The sequence below is a fragment of the Sapajus apella genome, unplaced genomic scaffold (genome assembly GCF_009761245.1).
Source record: "Sapajus apella isolate SASKATOON/1434 unplaced genomic scaffold, GSC_monkey_1.0 scaffold3, whole genome shotgun sequence".
Taxonomy (NCBI): Eukaryota; Metazoa; Chordata; class Mammalia; order Primates; family Cebidae; genus Sapajus; species Sapajus apella.
In genome coordinates, this window is record NW_022436943.1 from 33451706 (window position 1) to 33471466 (window position 19761).

The 19761-nt window shown below is 37.6% G+C and overlaps 1 protein-coding gene across 1 annotated transcript in view; it reads left to right on the plus strand.

The window, feature by feature from the left end:
* The first annotated feature begins 8447 nt into the window (after positions 1-8447).
* PKHD1L1 (PKHD1 like 1) overlaps positions 8448-19761 on the plus strand; it is a 159678-nt gene continuing 148364 nt past the window's right edge. The window contains exons 1-2 of the mRNA XM_032252007.1: positions 8448-8628; positions 10545-10634. Coding sequence (XP_032107898.1) covers positions 8556-8628; positions 10545-10634 — 163 coding nt within the window. The 5' untranslated portion in view covers positions 8448-8555. The remainder of the gene's footprint in view (positions 8629-10544; positions 10635-19761) is intronic.

Here is a 19761-nt window from a genome sequence, read left to right on the forward strand (position 1 = left end):
CCTCTAACTGTTGGAGTTTCCCAAATCCTAATCATATGACCCATTTTCTTTTCTATCTTTACCCCCTGCCTAAATCAGGTGTTTCTAATCTCTCTGAATCCCTTTGGAAGTCAAGTATAGACTATGAACTCTTTCTCAGAATACTATGTTTAAATGCACAAAATATTGCAGCCAACCACCATGGCACATGTATACCTATGTAACAAACCTGCACATTCTACATATGTACTCCAGAACTTAAAGTGTAATAATAAAAAATGCACAAAATAAAATTTGTAGAATTATACCGGAAACAAATTATATTAAAATTGTAGTTATCAAAATATTTCTATATATTTTGATATATATAAATATATATATATATAAATATATATATATATATAAATATCATTTATATTTATTTATATTTATATTTATTAACCCCAAAATAAGACAATACATTCTAAATGCAAGTAACTTTTTTTTTCATTGCATTTTAGGTATGGGGGTACATGTGAAGAACATGCAAGATTGTTGCATAGGTATACACGTGGCAGTGTGATTTGCTGCCTTCCTCCCCCTCACCTATATCTGGCATTTCTCCCCATGCCATCCCTGCCTCAACTCGCCACCGCCCGCTGTCCCTCCCCTATTTGCCTCCAACAGACCCCAGTGTGTAGTTCTCCCCTCCCTGTGTCCATGTGTTCTCATTGTTCAACACCCGCCTATGAGTGAGAACATGCAGTGATTGATTTTCTGCTCCTGTGTCAGTTTGCTGAGAATGATGGCTTCCAGGTTCATCCATGTCCCTACAAAGGACATGAACTCATCATTTTTGATGGCTGCGTAATATCCCATTGTGTATATGTGCCACATTTTCCCTGTCCAATCTATGATCGATGGGCATTTGGGTTGTTTCCAGGTCTTTGCTATTGTAAACTGTGCTGCAATGAACATTCGTGTGCATGTGTCCTTATAGTGGAACGATTTATAATCCTTTGGATATATACCCAGTAATGGGATTGCTGGGTCAAATGGAATTTCTATTTCTAGGTCCTTGAGGAATCGCCACACTGTCTTCCACAATGGTTGAACTAATTTACACTCCCACCAACAGTGTAAAAGTGTTCCTATTTCTCCCCATCCTCTCCAGCATCTGTTGTCTCCAGATTTTTTAATGATCACCATTCTAACTGGTGTGAGATGGTTTCTCAATGTAGTTTTGATTAATGCAAGTAACTTTAAAACTGTACCTTATTTTGGCCGGGCGCGGTGGCTCAAGCCTGTAATCCCAGCACTTTGGGAGGCCGAGGCGGGTGGATAACGAGGTCAAGAGATTGAGACCACCCTGGTCAACATGGTGAAACCCCGTCTCTACTAAAAATACAAAAAATTAGCTGGGCATGGTGGTGCGTGTCTGTAATCCCAGCTACTCAGGAGGCTGAGGCAGGAGAATTGCCTGAACCCAGGAGGTGGAGGTTGCGGTGAGCCGAGATCGCGCCATTGCACTAGCACTCCAGCCTGGGTAACATGAGTGAAACTCCGTCTCAAAAAAACAAAAAAACAAAAAAAAAACTGTACCTTATTTTAAAAGATCAGGGTAAACTTGTTTCTTAACTTGAAAAGAACATTACATTGCGGGGTTGTGATTGACAGAATGACATGTTTGTTATTGTTATGAAGGACATTTTGTCAATTTCAAATTTTAGTTTTAGTGTTTATAAGTATTGAAACTCTTGATTAGTTAAGGGGTGTGTGTGTGTGTGTGTGTAGCAACAAGGATGTCTTAGTTTATTTGGGCTGTTATAACAAGATAGCATAGACTGGATGGTTTATAAGCAACAGAAAATTATTTCTTACAGTTCTGAAGTCTGGGAAGTTGGTGATCAAGGTGTTGGTGATTTGTTGTCTGATGAATGCCATCTTCTGATTCATAGAAGGAGTCTTTTCACCGCATCCTTACACGATGGAAGGCGTGAACGAGCTCTTTTGGGCCTATTTCATAAGGACACTAATCCCATTCATGAGGGCTTTCCATGACCTAATCATCTTTCAAGAGCTCCCCACTTCCTAACAGTATTAACTTTAGTGTAAGCATCACTTTCAACATATAAATTTTTGGAGGACACAAACATTTAGATTGTAGCATAAAAAACTATTTTAAGCTTATTTTACAAGGCCGATATAAGCTTGCCTCAAAAGATACCAGAATCCTCAAAGGTTTTTTGAGTTAAACCCTACCTATAATGATTTTGAGCCTAAGATCAAATATTATTGACTAGGACAATGTTTCCAATACAGTTTATATCAGAAAGTAAAGAATTCTGGGTATGTGGTTCAAGTTTAATACTATTGAGATAGAAGTAATTTCCAAAAGGGTACTGAACAGTTTCCAGATATTTATAGATGCCTCTTTTCAAAGAAATGGATAGTTATCTAAGGGTAAAACATTTCAAAGTTTGGCAAGGATGTCAGTTTCCCTTTTGATCTTCCAAATCAGCTATATAGTCTAGAAAGATTATAATATTATTTAAAGTAGAAAGCCTCATAATCTTGAAAGTTTTAGCCCATCCACTTAGCTAAAAATAATTGTCATGTAAGCCAACACATGCATAAATATTTTTTTCAAAGTATTCTGAATGCAGAATTTCTTTTCTTTCAGAAAAATTAAGTAGTTGCCCTTAACTTAAACAAGCACTTAAATCTTACCCCTCACCCCCAAAATGAATTCACATATTTATGGTCAATTGATTTTCAACAAAAATACCAACAACACATGATGAGAAAGGGCAATGTCTTCCAACAATAGGGCTGGGAAAACTGGATGCCTGCATGCAGGAGAATGCAATTAGGCCCTCATCTCATACCATAAACAAAAATCGTCTAAAATAAAAATTTAAATGTAAGACCCAAAACCATAAAACCACTAGAAAAAAATACAGGGGAAAAGCTTCAGGACATTGGTGTGGGCAATACTTTTTTTTGTATATGATTCTAAAAGCACAGGTAACAAAAGGAAAAAGTAGATAAATAGGCTAACATCAAATTAAAAATCTTCTTTGCAGCAAAGGAAACATCAACAGAGTGAAGAGAGTATCTATTATATTGAAGAATATATTTGCAAATCTGATAATGGGTAATATCCAAAATGTATGTGGAACTCTTTTAACACAATAATATGGAAACAAATAACTAGATTAAAAACAACAAAGGACTTACATAGACATTTCCCCAAAAAAGACATACAAATGGCCAACAAGTATACGTCAAGGTGATCAACATTGAGCCAGTATAGGAAAGAAACTCAGTCCTGGCAGATGAGAGACATAGTAACCTAGGCCCTTCTGCCGTCCTCCATTGGCCTCAATGTCTGAGCATTTCCCTGCCCTACCTTCTTGCCTCCCTTAACAAGCTGACCCAAGTCAGGGAGTAGAAAGCCGCCTCTTCTTAACTTAGCTGACAGGGCTGAATTCCTAACCATAAAAAGAAGAAACCATTTATATCCTTGAGCGATGTCTTCCAAGGTTGCTGAGGTAAGACTCTGGCATTCCCAATAATAACCAGACCAGATCCAGCCAACCAAAGACAAGATGAGTGAATTCCAGCACTGACCTTTCATGAAGTTTTTCCTTATTATAGTCTTATTATAACACTGAAAAAATCACACCCGGGGTGGTGATTTAACATGCTAATGAGACCTATGACACATGAAGAAATATGTTATCAAACTGTGCAGGTGCTAAAAGTTTCCTGCCTCCATATGCCCACACATAGCTCCTTTTCTCACTGCAGCTTCCTTAAAATGACAAGATCCAAGCCCTTTGGGGAGCTGGCACTGGGATCTATGTTCTGTACACTTCTCCCTTGCATTGCATGAGCTGGAAGCCTATTAAAACCTTGCCTAAGAAAAATTTCTGTTTGGCCTGGTGTTCATTCCTGTTTGCTTGAGAGCCTAGAACTCAGAGTCTGAGCTGCAGTAAAAACATTACTAACCATCAGGGAGATGCAAATAAAACCACAATGACATATTACCTCACATCTGTGCGAATGGCTATAATAAAAAAGACAAAAGGTCACAATTGCTAACAAGAATCTGGAGTAAAAGGAATCTTGGTACACTGTTGGTAGCAATGTAATTCAGTACAGCCATTATGGAAAACGGTATGAAAGTTCTTCAAAAAATTAAAAATGGAACTACCATATGATCCAGCAACCCTACTTCTGGGTATACAATCAAATGAATTGAAATAAGAATCTCTAAGATACATCTGAACTCCTGGGTGCATTGTAGCATTATTCAAATAGCCAAAATATAGAATTAATGAAAGTATACATCAATAAATGAATGAATAAAGAAAATATGGCATATATACACAAGGGAATAGTATTCAACCATTAAAAAACAGTAAAAAACTGCCATTTGCAACAACAGGAATGAACCTGGGGGACATTATATTAAGTGAAAAGACAGATACTTCATGATCTCACTTATGTGTGGAATGCAAAAAGGTCAAACTCATAGAAACAGAGAGTAGAATGTTGGTTATCAATAGTTGGAAGTGGGGAGCTTTGGGAGATGTTGGTCAATAGATACAAAATTTCAGTTATTGGCAGTCAATTAAGTAAATCATAGGATATTTAAGCAATTTGTAAGACAAGTGAAATAAAACAAGTTTTTTTTTTCCAATTTGTTCATTTTTTAACACTTTTTATTGCTTTAACCCTCAGGCAGACACAAGATTTCAGGAGGAGTTTAGAACCATGCTCTTCTAGGAATGCGAATATTTTTGAGCATGGAATTTCATAGCTTTTTGTATCTGTGCCTTACTACAAATAATCATTCTCATTTCTGATATACATAATTTTCTCACAGTTACTTTTAAAATACACACTATATTCATGAAAGAGTAATCACCAATACCCATTTTACAACACAACAAATACAAAAAAGGAATTTGAAGAAATAAGTAAGTAAATGAAAGAGAAGTTGACACTCACAGAAGGTACTTTGTGAAACCTTTATTACTGCACAATATGTTCGCAATAAGGAATGACTTTAACACACTTCAATAATTGTCTCAACAGTCAAATATATTCAACATTATCTGGGCTGTGTAGCTCCATACAAAGTTGCCAAAAGAGAGTTAATAATTTTTATTTGAACCATACAGCATTTGCACACTTAAACAATTAAGAACCTTTCATCTCCTTCCAGGTATTAAGCAACAAGGTTAAATTGTTTGTTGTCTTCCTTGCTCTAGTATTTTTTCTCTACCATGTATTAGTTTTGAACATACTTTGCATCTCACTTATCTCCATCAAGAATGTAAGCTCCACGAGGACAGACATTTTTCTTAATCACTGCCATTTTCTTAATGCCTAGAATACTGACTATATGTTAAAGGAAAACTGTTGTTTTCCAAGTACCTTATTTTGTTCACCGTCTTTCACTATTATGTCTAGTTTTGAAATTAGGCCCTGAGTTGAGTGATACATTCACAATTGAATTCCTCATTCCCTCTAGTTCTGCAAGAGTTTCTATCAATCCCTTATCATTTTGTCATTGCCTTTAAATTAAGAGCAATTGGTCAAGGGACGAATAAGTTTAAAATCAGTCTCTCTTTTCACGGTATAGGTCAGTAGAACAGGCTACATAATTGGTGAGGTCTCATGCAAAATGAAAAGTGAAACCCTCTTGTTCAAAAAGTATTAAGGATCTCAAGATGACAGCAGAGCATTAAACTGAGTATGGGCCCGATGTGATTGTACAGGTCACACCCACCATCCTGGCCCTTTAGGCAGGGATTCATTAGAGCTAAATTTTTGAAAACCTATAAAAGAAACACGAGGTTTAATAATCAAGATTCTACTTTTATGTTTTCTCATGTCCACTTCCCATGATGAGTCTGTGCTGCAAAGGTTTGAAGACTCTAAAAATGAACATTATTTAAATCATAAATTACATCAACTACATAACTGCTTTTCTGGTTCCAAGTTGACCTTTTGGTGTATGAATTTCCATCTAGTTACAATTATTTATTGGGACATTAACCCATCTAATTATTTAATAATTCAAGACCAAAATTCTCACTGGTGTGATCTTTTTTAGGACATTTATTTATCATATAAATAAGCACTATTTAAAGGGAAAAATCAGTTAAAGATGCTCATTCATTTAAAAAAAGTTTATTAAAATTTATATATGCAAATTATGGTGCTTGTTTTTTTAAGGTATTATAAGACAAGAAAGAAGGCTAATTTACCAGGAATCAACTTGCCTGAAGCTAATTAGTCCAATGATCAGTTTGCTGAATGACTAATTAGCTAAATTTGCCAAATTAGATGACTGTAGTTTAATAGAAGTATTTACCAGCTTTCATAAGATTATTTAATTTGAGTGACTAATGGTGATACATAGAGAAAAAAATTATATATACATATAATAGTGGATACATATGTATGTAGATAATATGCATACCTAATACATACTTTATATATATTTAACTTATTCTAAGAAGACTAAGTGTGAAAGAAAGTGAAGATATCTCAAAGAAACTAGTATAAAGAGCCATGCAATTAGTATGTGTTATGTAGAAAAATAAAATAGGACACCATATAAGCAACCATATAATATTTTCAATGTTGCATGTCATTTGCTGGTTAATATACTATCTAAAAATCTGGTAAAAAATATTTTAAAAGTTTGGCAAACAGGTCAACATAAAAAATTCTAAGCACTTTATTGATATACCCAACACTCAGAAAAGTTTTCCTCTTTGCTATAAATGTTCTATTTACAAAAAATTTTAAACTAATAAAAAAGTGCAAAGGATCATACCTTAAATTCAAACATTGATTAAAATTTGCCAGTTTTTTTTTTCAGCAAAATCATTTCGAAGTAAATTCCAGACATCATGATACTCCAACCCCAAATACCTCAGCATGCGATTCGATCACTTAAAAATACTCTTTGACTTAAGTATGATACCACTATTATACCTAATGAAATGAACACTTCCATAATATCTTTCAGTACTTGGTACTTAATCCATATTCACATTCCCTAATTTGTTCTGCAAATGTCTTTTATAGCTTTTACTTTTTTTATTTTTACAAACCAGGATCCAATAAAAGCTTATGCATTGTTATTTGGGCAATAATCATTTAAGTATCTTGTAAAAACACATAATATTTTCAAATGTAGAAACTGCAAATTACGTGAGTGGAGCTTCTCACCTTTTTTCTTTTTTTTTTTTTTTTTTTCATACGGAGTCTCACTCTGTTACCCAGGCTGGAGTGCAGTGGTGCAATCTCTGCTCACTGCAACCTCTGCCTCTCGGATTCAAACAATTCTCCTGCCTCAGCCTCCCGAGTAGCTGGGATTACAAGGCATGTGCCACCCCACCTGGCTAATTTTTGTACTTTTGGTAGAGACGAGATTTCACCATGTTGGCCAGGATGATCTTGAACTCCTGACTTCAAGTGATCCGCCCACCCCCTCCCAAGATGGTGGAATTACAGGTGTGAGCCACCACCCCCAGCCACTTCTCACCTCTAGATAAGGAAGAGGTGGACAATCAAGAGAACCTGAGGTTAGGATATTAAGAACAGTTGGAGGATTTGGAATTAGCCCGTGGGAGTGGGGTTGCATTCAGTGGGGAATAATAAACTGCATTCCCAAGAAAGTCAGAGACACCTGGGTTTCATTTCTGCTCTCTGGCATCCCAGAAATAGGTGAGCAGTCCTGGGCCTCCCTCCATGCCAACAGTAAGCCCTCGCGCTAAGTCTACTGAACTGGGGGGCAGTGGAGGGGCTAAGAGAACTGGCTTTGGAGTCTCTCTGCTTGAGTCCTCACTCTGTACTTAGGTGTAGGTTCTTGGACCAGTCACCTAACATTTCTGTGCCTCAGTCTACTGCTTGGAAAAACGGGCATGATAATAATAGTAACCGTTCTATTGGAACTACTGTCTAGATAGCACTAGATGCCGTGTGTGGGACATGCTGAGAGATCAATAAATATTATTGTGATTGTCAAGTAAAGAGATAGCACAATCTCATATGAATACGAAGGGGTGAAAACGCCTGGGGTTTGTGTATTAGGTGGATTTATAGGCCCACCTGGGGAGGATTAATGACCAAGGCAGATAGGCAAATGATAGTACGTAGGGAAAGAGAGAAAACAGAAAAGAAAAAAAAGAGAAAATAGAGGAAGAGGTCTAGGGAGACCTCAACGACCATCGATTCCTTTCACCAAAAGGAATAGGGCCCTTATACCTATGGGGACAGCCTTGGGAAGGCAGTACCCGGGTTTGAGTGTGGTGGTTTGATTATCACTGACTGGCCCAGCCCCGGCTTGGTTCTCCGTTGAAGGTTCGTGTGTGTGTGCGCGCGCGCGCACAAAGCCCAGAGGCGCAGCTGGAGAGCGGGGGCGGAGCGGGCCCCAGGCGGCCCAGTTCCCTTGCGCTCTGGGGGCGAGGCGCGCGCGCTAGCGAGTCGCACGCAGTTCCAGGAGCGGAGCTCTGGCACTGGCGCCAGCTGCGAGCGGAGGGCACCAACTCCGCGGAACTGGCTTTGCAATGGGACACCTGTGGCTCCTGGGGATTTGGGGCCTCTGGGGGCTGCTCCTGTGTGCCGCGAATCCCCGCACAGGTAACCTTTTGGGCATGCTAGGGAGGCTAGCAGGAGAGGCCCGCGTAGACACTACCTCTGCTCCCGGGGTTCTGGGAGTGGCGGGACCACCTGGCATCTGGCTGAGGCTGTGAGTTACAGGACGAACCTGGGGACCCTGGGACCTGGATAGCAGGCCTAGCAAACAGAGACAGACGCAGAGAGAGAGAGAGAGAGAGAGAGACAAGGGACACAGAGAAAGAGATTATGAGAGATTGCCTTTAACTCGTCAGTGCTGCTACTTGAATGATGAAATCTCCCACCAGCACCCCCAAAGTGACACAAGTGACAGGACATTGAAATTTGGCGGAGGTGTGGGGACTGGGAAGACGCAACATGATTCTCTTTTCCTCCACTCTTCCTGGGTCGCTTTCCCCACAGAAGAAAGAGCAACAACTCCCCTACTCCCTGTAGGATGGGATGGGCCCTCGTGGCAGGTGTCAGTCATTTCCAGGGGCAGCTGCCCGGTGTCTTCAAAGTAATACTCAGAAGAGGGCTGGGAAGGGACTGATAAGAAATTGGAGTTGTCTGTAGAGATAACAGGAGGATGAACCTGAGATAGGCGAGGAGCAGCACTGTCTAGAGATAGGATCCAGCTCCTCACTGGAGTTTCCTACTCTTGGCTATGGGCTGCCCTGAGATAATGAATGTGTGGCAGCAAATGCCTTGGAGCTCTTGGCAAAGGCAGACCCGAAAAACAGAGGCATTGGGCCTGGGGCCGTGGAACTGGTCTCCCTTATGTTGGACAGCTTTTTTTTTTTTTTTTTTTTTTACTATAGGTGAAGTCCATTTGAAACCTTTTAAAGACAGAAATGAACTATCCAATCATAATTCCCTTAACCTTTTTGTATACATCCATTTCAAGAAATTGATTACTTCTGTGGCCTTTCTTTGAATCATCACTTAAATTTTTTCTACCTACTTTGAAAATTTCTTTTAGGACTCTAGTAATTACTAGATTACAGTGTAAGCAGAAAATATGCACCTCTATCCACTGTGTAGTTTTGAGTTGTTTTAAAGAATTATTTGCAGTACTCCAAAGGAGTAGCTTACACACCCCTGCTTGCCCAGACAGTTCCTTCTATCTAGAAGTATCTTTATCTTTATTGACTGGTCCAGTCTAACTAATTCATATTTGCCCTAAAAAATGTGGAAGGGGCATCCTTCTTTATAGAAGCCAGTGCAACACAAGCAGTGTGGGTGACATGCTCCTCGAGTCACTCATGGCCTCTATGCACTCCTCTGTCTCTTGGTACTGTCTAAGCTAAGCTTTTGGAAAGTCAGGACTGTTACACATTTCTGTGTCTCCAGGAAGCCAACACAGTTTGTTGAATGAATTAGTGACCTTTATATAAAGAACTTGCTGTCATCAGGAGGCTAGAAAGATCCCAGAAATAATCTTTCCTGAAGCCATACTCCCTTACAGAAAACAATTTCTTCTCAAAACCAACATTTCTCTGTGTACTTGGTCTAGTCTTTTGACCTACCTAGCACTGCATTTCTTGTGTGCTCTTATGATAACTTGTTTCTCCTTGATGTCTGCTGTTATGTGAGCTGCTAAGCATAGCTATAGATCTGCAGTTAGCAGGGCACTACATGAAATTAAGGTTTTAATAATTGTTTTATAATATGATAAGTAAGCGATGAAAATGATAACATGTTATTTTTGCTCTTGGTAGCACCTAAGATAGTGCTTTGCACAAAGCTAGTGAGTATTAACCAAGAATGACTCTGTCAAGTCATTGGTAGAGCCAAAAATAAAACTTGGGTGAATTTTACTTTCAGTCCTGTAAACTTCACAATGTTTTCCTTGCAACCTTGTGGTATGTGTTACAAATTTTGGTGATTGAAATTAAGAACCTGGTAATTTTACCTCTACTATATTTTAATATTTTCAGATGGCTCTGAAATAATCCCCAAAGTCACAGAAATAATACCTAAATATGGCAGCATAAATGGAGCAACAAGGCTGACTATCAGAGGAGAAGGTATGGTTGCTTTTTTGTTTGCCAAGATTGAAGTATTTTAAAGACTATTTCATATTTAGGGCTTTATGGTTAAAAACAAACAAACACCACTGGAGTTGTTTCTTCACTTGGCCAGAGTAGTAAAACTCTATCTTCTTTGATAGCTAGTGAAATTCCCAAGAGTCTTTATCAACTTGATCATCTGAATTCTCATTACACTTACTTGCTTAACATCAATATCTGGATTAATGACTGAACTACAAGGAATGCAGTTAACCCAACTCAGCAATTATTTGCTTTATTCTTCATGGATCCAATAACATTTAATTTAATATTAAAACATTTTGTGAGTGTTGGATAGAATGTTGATAAGAGAGTATAATAGAGAACTAGTATGTTAATGAAAGAGGACAGGCAATAGAAAACTTTGAATTCCTTGTGCCATCCAGCCCCAGGCTTCATAAAGGCAGAGGTCACACATCGTTCCCCTTTTCTTTGCCTGGTCTTAGGATGAAACACAGAAGGCAATCAGTAAATATATTTAATGCACAGCTTTTCCTAGGATTAAATAGAAATATGTGTTTCTTTCAGCCATAAGACCTTTTATAATAGAAATGATATTAATATTCAGATACTTAGGAATTTTTGAAGAATAAGAAACATTTTAAAATATTAACAAAATCTATTGTTTTTTAAGAAATGAAAAGTTTTATAGCTAACAAACATTTAATTATTTTGTCATATAATGTAATATTTTAATGCTTCTATTTCTGCAAAATTCAATCTCTTGATGATGTACTTAAAATGGTTTATGCCTCTGCATTATGAACAATATATTTTGGATTAAAGTGTTATTTTTTTAGAGTTAAGATCTGTGAACAATGTATTTGTTAAATATATTGTTTCTTATATATAGATCATTTTAAAGATACCTTTAACCATATGTTTCTTGTATTGTGAATTGCTCTTAAGATGGTATGTGTGAAAGTTATTGGGTTTTAAACAGAAAATTAAATGCCATGAGAGAAATGATCAAATTAAGAAAGAAGAAGAAGAAGAAAGAAAACACCCAGCCATTTTTTTCTGTTTTCAGACCTGAACATTTTCTGATCTAGGAACTATGGCTTGAATTTAAGCATATAGACCCAGATCATCCCTAGTTTGAAATAAGAAAAACAAAATATTCTCTTCTTATGGCATTTTGGAAAGATATCCTTTTAGATCTAGCTAAAATGTGATCTTTTCTCTTGTGTAGATGTGTGGCAATTAGGCTGCGGACTCAAGTAAAAAGCCCAGAGTGTGATATAGTAAATATCTACTTTCCTCATCAGTCCCAGTTTCAGGATGTGTTTAGCATTGCAGATGCTTATACCTCCTGATTTGTCTTATAGACCCCTGTCTTAACTACACACTGCAGATGACTAAAAACTTGTCTTTCTCAGAGATTGAGTCTAAATACTGCCTTATGGAGGCAGAGAATAGAATAGTGGTCATCGGAAACTGGGAGAAGAGGAAGTGGAGGAGGGGTATTGGTCAAAGGTACAAAATTTCAGTTATGCAAAATGAATAAATACTAGAGACCTACTGTACAACATGGAGCCTCTAGTTAGCAATACTGCGTTGTATACCTAAATGTTTACAATGAGAAATCTTGTTACATATTCTTATCCAAAATTTTTAAAAAATAAATAGTGCAGGAGGAAGCTTTTGGAGGCAGGTGGTCAGTTTGTGACTTTGCTTGTGGTTATAGTTTTATGGTTATATACGTATACCCAAACTCATAAAATTGTATAAATTAAATACATATAGCTTTTGTATGTCAATCATACCTCAATAAAGTGGTTTAAAATAAATTTAAAAATGCTATTTTAATATAGGCTTTTGGGTACCCCTAATATGTACAGAATGATATCTACAAAATGATAATGAATTTCCAAAACACGCCAGAGCTTCTATAGCTACATGGATGAACTTAAACAAAGTTTATTTGGTGGGACTATATTCATATAAATCACCAGTGTTGTCTCTGATAGATTCTCTACTTTAGAATTGTATGCAGTGCTAATTTATCAATCAAACAAGAACAATTTCTAAATGGAATTGTAAATTCCAGATGATTACCTAACTATTGGTTTCATACTACTTTTTAAAATGTTTTATTTTTGTAAATGTCATTATAAAATAGTAAAATATTATAGAAACACTTGACTTAGAAAGTGAGTTCTCTGAAATTCTAGCCAATGGAAAGATCTACTGTTAACATTTTAGTGTATCCAAATGACTTTTGACTATATCCAAACATAGTATAGTATTGACTTGCAAACATATGCTACAGCATTACTTTGTTTAAAAGGCTGTGGTTGGGCTGGGCACATTGCTCTGTGCCTGTAATTAAAGTGCTTTGGGAAGCTAAGGCAGGAGGATCACTTGAGGCCAGGAGTTTGAGACTAGCCTGGGCAACCAGCCTGGGCAGCATAGCAAGGCCCTGGCTCTACAAATGAAACATTTAAAACGTTTGTCTAACATGATGGCCTGCATGTCTGTAGTCCTAGCCACTTGGGAGGCTAAGGTGAGAGGATTCCTTGAGGCCAGGAGTTCAAGACTGCAGTGAGTTATGATTGCACCACTGTACTACAGCCTGAGTGATAGAGTGAAACCCTGCTTTGAAAACAAAATCCTCATAAGACTATGCTTCAGGAGATATAGATACATGATTTTACTTTTATGATGCCCAAGCCAAAGTGTTTTGAACAATGGCATGGTTCTAGAAATTATTATAACTCCCTCTGAGATGACTCATTTGATTAGAAGCATTATAAGTTCTGGACTGTTTGTACTATATTGTCTTTGTTACTTTATAGTCATGACTTGTATTTCTTAATGGTCTTCTTTGATATTTATCATGTTTGTTTTTACTTAAAAAAATCAGTAAGATAGTAGGAATGACACTTTACTTTTGACTCCTTTTCTAGCTATTTCCCTTACAATTTCTGGAACACACATTTTTTGTTGAAATGAAGTGTTGAATTATATACTTTTAATAATATTACAGAAAGCATATTAACTTTGGTTCAGTCTGACTGGCTTTCAATTCCACCTTTGCCACTTCATATTATATGACTAGGGCAAGTTGCTTCACTGAGCCTCAGCTTCCTCATGTGGCCAACAAACATGTGAAAAAAATACTCATCATCACTGGTCATTAGAGAAATACAAATCAAAACAACATTGAGATACCATCTCATGCCAGTTAGAATGGTGATCATTGAAAAACCTGGAGACAACAGATGCTGTAGAGGATGTGAAGAAATAAGAATGCTTTTACACTGTTGGTGGGAGTGTAAATTAGTTCAACCATTGTGGAAGACAGTGTGACGATTCCTCAAGGATCTAGAAATAGAAATACCATTTGACCCAGCAATCCCATTACTGGGTATATACTCAAAAGATTATAAATCATTCTATTATAAAGACACATGCACATGTATGTTCACTGTGGCACTGTTTACAATAGCAAAGACCTGGAACCAACCCAAATGCCCATCAAAGATAGAGTGGACAAAAAAAATGTGGCACATATAAACCATGGAATACTATGCAGCCCTAAACAAGGATGAGTTCATGTCCTTTGCAGGGACATGGATGAATCTGGAAACCATCATTCACAGCAAACTGACACAAGAACAGAAAACCAAACACCACATGTTCTCACTCATGGGCGGGTGTTGAACAATGAGAACACATGGACATAGAGAGAAGAACATTACACACTGGGGTTTGTTGGGGGGTGGAGGGCTAGGGGAGGGATAGCAGGGTGTGGGGAGATTGGGGAGGGATAACATTAGGAGAAATACCTGATGTAGGTGATTGGGGGGGGTGGAGGCAGCAAACCACCATAGCATGTGTATACCTAATGTAACAATCCTGCAATATCGGCACATGTACCCCAGAACTTAAAGTATAATTTAAAAAATGGACTATAAATTCCTACTTCTTAGGACTGTTGTGAATATTGAAAAGAATGATACATCTAAGGTATAGTAGAAACTCTATACATTGGAGCCATTTTTGTTTGTATTATTCTTTGCATTTATGTTATAGGTCTGGTTTAATTCCTTAGAAGTTGGCTTCCATCCATCACACTATATATTTCTTTCCCATTGTTTGAATGTTATAACTTTTAAGCAGGTTAATACACTCTTAACACTCCTTTTTTAACTAGAGAAAACAAAACAGCCTGCATTCTTCATGACAAGTGCTAGTTTTAATAACACTGACATTTTCCATGTGAGCAGCCAGGCATTCCTTTTTGATTCCTCTTATCAGGAGACCCAGTTTTGTGTGCCTGGCAATTCCTGTCTCCAGTTTTTCTGCAAAAGAAAAAAAAAAATACATCAACATGTCAGGAATTTCCATCTAAAGCGTCAACCTTTTCCATTTCCCAGGTACACTCAGTCTTTCCTGTAATCTCTGTGCTTTGGAGTACTTCCAGAGGTGGTGTTTTTATCCTCAATCATTTGTTTAGAATTATACTTTTTTTTTTTTTTTTTTGAGACAGAGTTTTGTTCTTGTTGCCTAGGCTGGAGTGCAGTGGCGTGATCTCAGTTCACTGCAACCTCTGTCTTATGGATTCAAGCAATTCTCCTGCCTCAGCTTCCCGAGTAGCTGGGATTACAGGCACCTGCCACCACACCCAGCTAATTTCTTGTGTCGTAGAGACGGGGTTTCACCATGTTGGCCAGGTTGGTCTTGAACTCCTGACTTCAGGTGATACGCCTGCCTCAGCCTCCCAAAGTGCTGGGATTACAGACATGAGCAGTAGTGTCTGGCCTAGAATTATACTTTTAAGTTAAAATTTTTTAAAACAAGAATTTTTTGTATTTTTAATGCTTTAGAATTAGTTTAAAAATCAGAAATAATTATATATTTGTTTTTTGAGCAATATTAATAATGTTAATGAATTATTGTTGATTTGGTTCATTATTTTACCATAGATTTTACTCCTAGGACTTTTTCCCATATGCTATATATATTTGACATTATAGTAACTCCTAAGCTGAAAATTATATCATCTTTTGTTGGCATTATTTTTCAGAATGGTAGTTGTCTTAAGAATGCTGAAGAACAGATCCATGTTACCTGTCGTTGCTGTGACATATACCTGATAGGAACATGAATATATATATATATATATATATATATATATATATATATCTCACATCTGGAACCATATCACAAGTAAAACTTTCCATTCTTTAGTTGGTTGTCAGGAGCTCTTCTGTGTGTTCCAAACTCAATATGAACGCCAAAGAGAAGCAAAATTGACAAAAGGAAAGAGTGGGTTTACATGTAACTTGCTTTGCAGTGTTCTCATGTCTTTTCACAGTTCTGTTTTAATAATAACTGTCTTTCTAGATTCAAAATTGCAAAATCAATACAAATGTCTCACATGTAAAATTAATATTTATATTGTACTTTAGCTAATGCTGGATGAGTTGTTTGATTAAGCTTAGGAATAAAGTGATATTTAGTAAAATCTCTACCCTTCATTGAGTTTCCATTTACTTTTCCTATATAATAAGGAAAAGATAGCCTAGGAGCTAAGAACATAAGGGCTGGAGGAAGTCTCCAGCCTGGGTTTGAATTCCAGCTACCCACTTACTGATTCTGTTATTTTTTTTATTATTACTATTATGTTCTTATTTTTTTAAGGCAGAGTCTCGTTCTGACACCCAGGCTGGATTGCAATGGCACAATCTTGGCTCGCTGCAACCTCCACCTCCCAGGTTCAAGTGATTCTATGCCTCAGCCTCCCAAGTAGCTGGAATTACAGGAGGGTGCCACTGCATCAGGCTAGTTTTTAGTAGAGACGGGGTTTCACCATATTGGCCAGGCTGGTCTTGAACTCTTGACCTTAGGGGATCTGCTCGCCTCAGCCTCCCAAAGTGATGGGATTACAGGCATGAGCCATTGCTCCTGGCCTCTTTGTTATTTTAAAAATAGAATAATAATGATGAACCTAAATCTCAGGATTTTTGTGACAAATAATAAGAGCAGGTATCTATTGAGATCTTAGTGAATATCTGGTACCATGTTAAACATTGCACTTAAATGATCCTTTCTTATTCCTAACAATACATTAAGATAGATTGTGGCCATTTTTCTGATGAGGAGACTAGGCTAAGAGGAGTTTTATCTTGCCCAAGGTCATAATGGCAAGGAAGTGTTACAGCTGAGATTCCAGGCCAGAATGTCAGTGTCCAAAGCCTGAGTGTTTCCCATTAAACAACACTGGCATCTGCCACATAGCTTTACCAGAGCTGGAGGTGAGAGGCTTTGGTATCTGATGAACATCAGGCACAGTGAAGTCCTGCTTTCAGGCCTGCAAGAAAACGGAAGTATTCATGTTGTCTAGCAGACCTTTGTAGAACACTGAAAATGCCTGATAATTTAAAAAGCAGTTGTACCACAGATATCTTCTAGCAGCCCCAATTCTACCACTTCAACTATTAAAGGTTATTTAAGGTGAGCACATATTGTAGTAATGATTGTTTTGTTGAAACGTTTTGAAAACTGCTAACATTGTAAGGTGAATAACAAATATTTATCTTTTTCTAACAGTATTATAAATAGAATATCTATATGACAGTGCTATTTATTATATTGTGAATAGTATTATACACAACATTTAAAGAGTTAAATCTACATCTCTGAGTTTACCATTTTTTTTGTTTTGTTTACTGATGTTAAGTTTATTATTGTACTATGGGATGATATGGTCTGTAGGTAATTAAATTCTGAAATTTAAATCGCTTATAAATTTACAGTAACATGGATACAAATTTGCTAGTGCGAAAGAAAAATTTTCGTAGTTTCAAAAATAATACTACTGGTTAATTTGCCTAGAGTTTTACTGTTAAGAAACTGTGATAGAGAAAATTAGTATTTAAAAATTCACATACTGTTAGAATTCAGAATTTAAGAATTTTAGATTTTGAAGTAATCTGGGCAAAAGCTGTTTATTTCCTCATTTAACTTTATTCCAAAGCAGTATAATATAAAATTCCATAGAGGTGTGCAATTTACTTTGTGAATTAAAACAGTACAAGTACCTTTTAAACATTTTTATTAGGAGAATATTTAATTATAGCAGTTAATTAATAGAACACGAATCTTTTTTCCCCCCATTTATTTATTTTATTGCATTTTAGGTTTGTGGGTACATGTGAAGAACATGCAAAATTGTTGCATAGGTACACTCGTGGCAGTGTGATTTGCTGCCTTCCTCCCCATCACCTACATCTGGCATTTCTCCCCATGCTATCTCTCCCCAGCTCCCCACCCCGCACCGTCCCTCCCCTATTTCCCCCCAACTGACCCCAGTGTGTAGTGCTCCCCTGCTTCTGTCCATGTGTTCTCATTGTTCAACACCCGCCTATGAGTGAGAACATACGGTGTTTGATCTTCTGCTCTTCTGTCAGTTTGCTGAGAATGATGGTTTCCAGGTTCATCCATGTCCCTACAAAGGACCCAAACTCATCGTTTTTGATGGCTGCATAATATTCCATGGTGTATATGTGCCACATTTTCCCTATCCAGTCTATCGTCGATGGGCATTTGGGTTGGTTCCAGGTCTTTGCTATTGTAAACAGTGCTGCGATGAACATTCGGAACATGAATCTTATTCATAGGTTTTATTTCTTGGGTTTGTTTCAAAATTGAATATTGTTTCAAAAATGCAAAATATTCTTATGCATCATACAATACTTAATCTATGTTTAATTACTTCCAAATGTAGTTTTGAATTTTCATATATTTATAGAAAGATTAAAATAATTTTTATCTCTGTTTCACATTATCTTTTTGTCTCTTTCTGTTAGATATTGCATCAGCATGCAAATATACTGTTATTCTTCCCACCTGAATAAAAGTAAAAGAAAAATCATCAGCCTTCCCCTTGCTCCAGACCCCTCTCTAGCTACCAGCTCATTTCTCTGCTCCTGTTTGTAATTAAATTCTGAAAAATGTTAGCAATATTTGTTTTCTTCACTTTACTGTCATCCAATCTTCTCTTGAACTTATGCCATTTACCCCAGCATTTATCCCATTGTTCGTTGAGACAGCATCTTCACTTCTGCCGTTATTCTATTCTCAGAACAGCAGATAGTGAATCTTAGACAGTGTAAGTCACATCATGCCACTCCTCTGTTTCAAAGCCTGCAATTATTCCCCACGCTTAAAAATAATCTTAGCGCCTTCCTTTCTGGTCTCCTTTCCTACCATTTCTCTTCACTCATACTTCTTCAACTATACTTGCCATTACTTGAATATACAAACCTGGTCCCACCACAGGGCCTTGGCACATCCTGCTCCTTCTACCTAAAATGCAATTCCTCGTGGCTTGCTCCCTCTGAAAAGGTTCCATGACTGTCTATAACACATACACATCTTCATGGTATCACCTATGATTTCAGTCCTAAATGCTGCAAGGTGACCCTAAGGCTCTTAAGCCACTTTTCACTGTCAGCCTCCCTGGTGGGCAGAGCCATGATGAATATACAGAGTTGGTAACTTTGTAGGCAGGAAAAGTGGTTCATGGTAAGAATGTACATGGGCTCCTGGGCAGTGGCAGAGGACTTCACTGGTTGGTTAGGGACTGAAGGGAACAGGATTGGAAGATCAGAAATTAGAATGTCTTGGAAAGAGGCATATGAAGGGACTCATAGTAGTGAGCATAAAGCATACAGATCTATATGTCTCAAGTTAACTCCCTCAAGACAGCATCCCCCACAGAGGAGATGGAATAAACAGATGGATTGGATGATTCATGCAGGAGCTTCTCTCTGTGGTCACCGCACGGCCATGAGGTAGGGGCCATGCATGGGCCAACACCATGGACTCCCTTTCACCAAGCCTAAATGACCTACTGCTATAGCTGAATGCCTGACCTGCCAGTAGCAGAGACCAACACTGAGCTCTCAATAGGGTACCAGTCCTCAAAAAGTCCTCCCAGTTTCTAAGTGACAAGTTGATTACAGTACTGCCTTTCTCCCATGGAAAGAGCAGAGATTGATTGTTACTGGAACTCGCATTCCAGTTACAGGCTTTGCTTCCTCTTTCCAAAGTTCTCTGCCAGCACCATCTTCTG